At 43.5% G+C, this 2433-nt stretch overlaps 1 protein-coding gene across 2 annotated transcripts; it reads left to right on the forward strand.

Annotated features, from left to right (window-relative positions):
- The first annotated feature begins 401 nt into the window (after positions 1-401).
- LOC120274434 (cytochrome P450 94A1-like) lies at positions 402-2192 on the forward strand. Of its 2 annotated transcripts, none has more exons than XM_039280967.1 (2): positions 402-1186; positions 2060-2192. In XM_039280967.1, the coding sequence occupies exons 1-2, from the start codon at positions 557-559 to the stop codon at positions 2165-2167; spliced, it is 738 nt and encodes a 245-aa protein (XP_039136901.1). In that variant the 5' UTR covers positions 402-556; the 3' UTR covers positions 2168-2192. The 2 variants fall into 2 exon arrangements, with proteins under 2 accessions (XP_039136901.1, XP_039136902.1); XM_039280968.1 differs by having other exon boundaries at positions 402-1183; positions 2057-2192.
- The last annotated feature ends 241 nt before the right edge of the window (positions 2193-2433 follow it).

A 2433-nucleotide genomic window follows, 5' to 3' on the forward strand; every position in this document is an offset into this window, starting at 1 on the left:
TAATTATTATTATAATCATGTTTTTTTGTTAATTAACAAGCTAAGATTAAAGCCATTAATTTGTTTAATTATTGAGAGTAAACCATTAATTTGTTTAATTATTTAGATTGTCTACTTCTTGATTTGCATTGAATAAATGGTTCATCTTTTTTTCAAAAAAAAAAAAACTTACAACACCCAAAAACAGTTTTTTTGATATTTAATATATTTACATTTCTATGTTATATTTAATTAAAAAAAAAGGAATTAAATAAAGTGTTATGTAGTTTTAGAAAAAAAAAATAATAAATGTTTTTTAATATTAAAAAATGATAAATAAAAAACATGGGTAATCATTTCATGGTTATTAACAGCTAACAGTGACCTGTGTACTTATATATATATGTACTAGATATGCATACTAGTCAAACTAGAGTATTGTTCATCACCATGGAAACCCTAACTCTGATCACCATCCTCCTCTTTCTCCTCCTTATTCTCCTCACCATACTCCGGCGACGCCGACATTCACCAGTGACCAGAACCCAAAAACCAGTCAGGCTCTTTCCTGGAACTCATGAAGAACAGCCACCGGATCTTAGACTGGACAACAGATCTCCTCCTCTCCAACCCCTCCGGCACCGTCTCAACCTTCATGGCCATCATCACCTCCAACCCTTCCAACGTTGAGCACATCCTCAAGACCAACTTCAACAACTACCCAAAAGGCTCCTCCTTCACCTCCATCCTCCATGACTTCCTCGGCTCCGGCATCTTCAACGCCGACGGCGACCACTGGCGTCTCCAGCGCAAGACTGCCAGTCTCGAGTTCTCCACCAAAGCTATCCGTGCCTTCATCCTCTCTCGCGTCCATCTCGAGTCCATCTCTCGTCTCCTTCCTCTCCTCACCTCTGCTTCCGTCTCCGGCGAGATCATCAACCTCCAAGACCTCCTCGAGCTCTTCACCTTCGACAACGCTTGCCAGGTCACCTTCGGCCATGACCCCTCTCTTCTCAACGCTTCATCACCGTCCTTCTCCGACCGTGAGCTCGCTCTGGCCTTTGAGGAAGCCACACAGCTCAGCGTTCGCCGCTTCTCTCACCCTTTCCCGTTCATCTGGAAGCTCCAGCGTTTTCTCAACCTCGGCTCCGAACGCCGGCTCAGAGAAGAGGTTGCAAAGGTCCAAGCTTTCGCCATGGAGGTTGTACAGGGAGAGGAAGAGGAGGCGAGACTTGACTAGCTCACTCGGCGACGACCTTCTCTCGAGGTTTATAGCTGTGGACAATGACTACTCCGACGACTTCCTCCGTGACATCATCATCAGCTTCGTTCTCGCCGGAAGAGATACCACGGCGGCGGCCATAACTTGGTTTTTCTGGCTCATATCTACAAGACCAGATGTGAAGGAGAAGATCATCGATGAGATCAAGTCAGTGAGAGATAAAACCAAGAAGACGATGGATGAGGCACCGGTGTTCTCTTTGGACCAAGTGAAAGACATGGTGTATCTCCACGCAGCGTTGGCCGAGAGCTTGAGGCTTTACCCGCCGGTGCCGCTCCAGACAAGAACTTCACTGGAGGACGACGTGTTGCCGGACGGGACGGCGGTGAAGAAAGGACAAACGGTGATGTATAGCTCCTACGCGATGGGAAGGAGGAAGGAGATATGGGGGCCGGAGTGGGGTGATTTCCGGCCGGAGAGGTGGATTGAAAAAGGGGAGTTCCGAGCTGTGAGCCCGTTCACGTACCCTGTTTTCCATGCAGGGCCGAGGATGTGTTTGGGCAAAGAGATGGCTCATATTCAGATGAAGGCGATTGCTGCGGCGGTGCTGGAGAGGTTTGAGATCGAGGTGGTCGACGGCGAGAAAGAGAGGGTGAAGGATCTTGGTATTATGCTTAGGATCAAAGGTGGTCTTCCTGTTAGGGTTCATCCTCTGGTGTACTGATCGTTAAAGTAGTTATTATTATCTTGGCTTTGTTATTAGGGTTTCTTTGATCTTGCATGCCTACGTATGTGCTTAAGAAATAAATTCATGTAAACTTGAAGTTTTCATGTTTTCAAGGTAGTACTAGACTAGTAGTGATTGTGGTTAATAATATGCTCCCCACTACTTTTTTCTTTATCTATTTACGAGAATTAAGAAAACTATCCCAAAAGACAATCCTGTATGTTTCAATATTCACCTGAAATTTCTGATTTTTTTATTTTTTTTATTTTTAATTCATTTGTAACGTAACTGCTCTTTTTTAAAAAATTTGAATTCAACAGTGCGGGCTGGTTCCGGGCCTGGTTGCCGGACGGCCCGTGCTCACCTCTGGACCCATCCCAGTTTTAAAAATATAAATTTTAATATTAAAAAACAAGTGAGACCTGCCGATTTAAAAAAAAATAAAATTTTAATATTAAGAAGTAGTGGAACTCACAGCTATTAAAAAAATTTAAAATTTAATATT

The sequence above is a fragment of the Dioscorea cayenensis genome, chromosome 13 (genome assembly GCF_009730915.1).
Source record: "Dioscorea cayenensis subsp. rotundata cultivar TDr96_F1 chromosome 13, TDr96_F1_v2_PseudoChromosome.rev07_lg8_w22 25.fasta, whole genome shotgun sequence".
Lineage (NCBI taxonomy): Eukaryota > Viridiplantae > Streptophyta > Magnoliopsida > Dioscoreales > Dioscoreaceae > Dioscorea > Dioscorea cayenensis.

What these genes read in the sequence shown, in the direction of transcription:
- LOC120274434 (XM_039280967.1), top strand. Translation starts at nt 557, where the DNA reads ATGAAGAACAGCCACCGGATCTTAGACTGGACAACAGATCTCCTCCTC. An exon ending in CTTTCGCCATGGAGGTTGTA is followed by an intron (nt 1,187 to 2,059) that starts CAGGGAGAGGAA and finishes ACTAGACTAGTA; the next exon opens with GTGATTGTGGTTAATAATAT.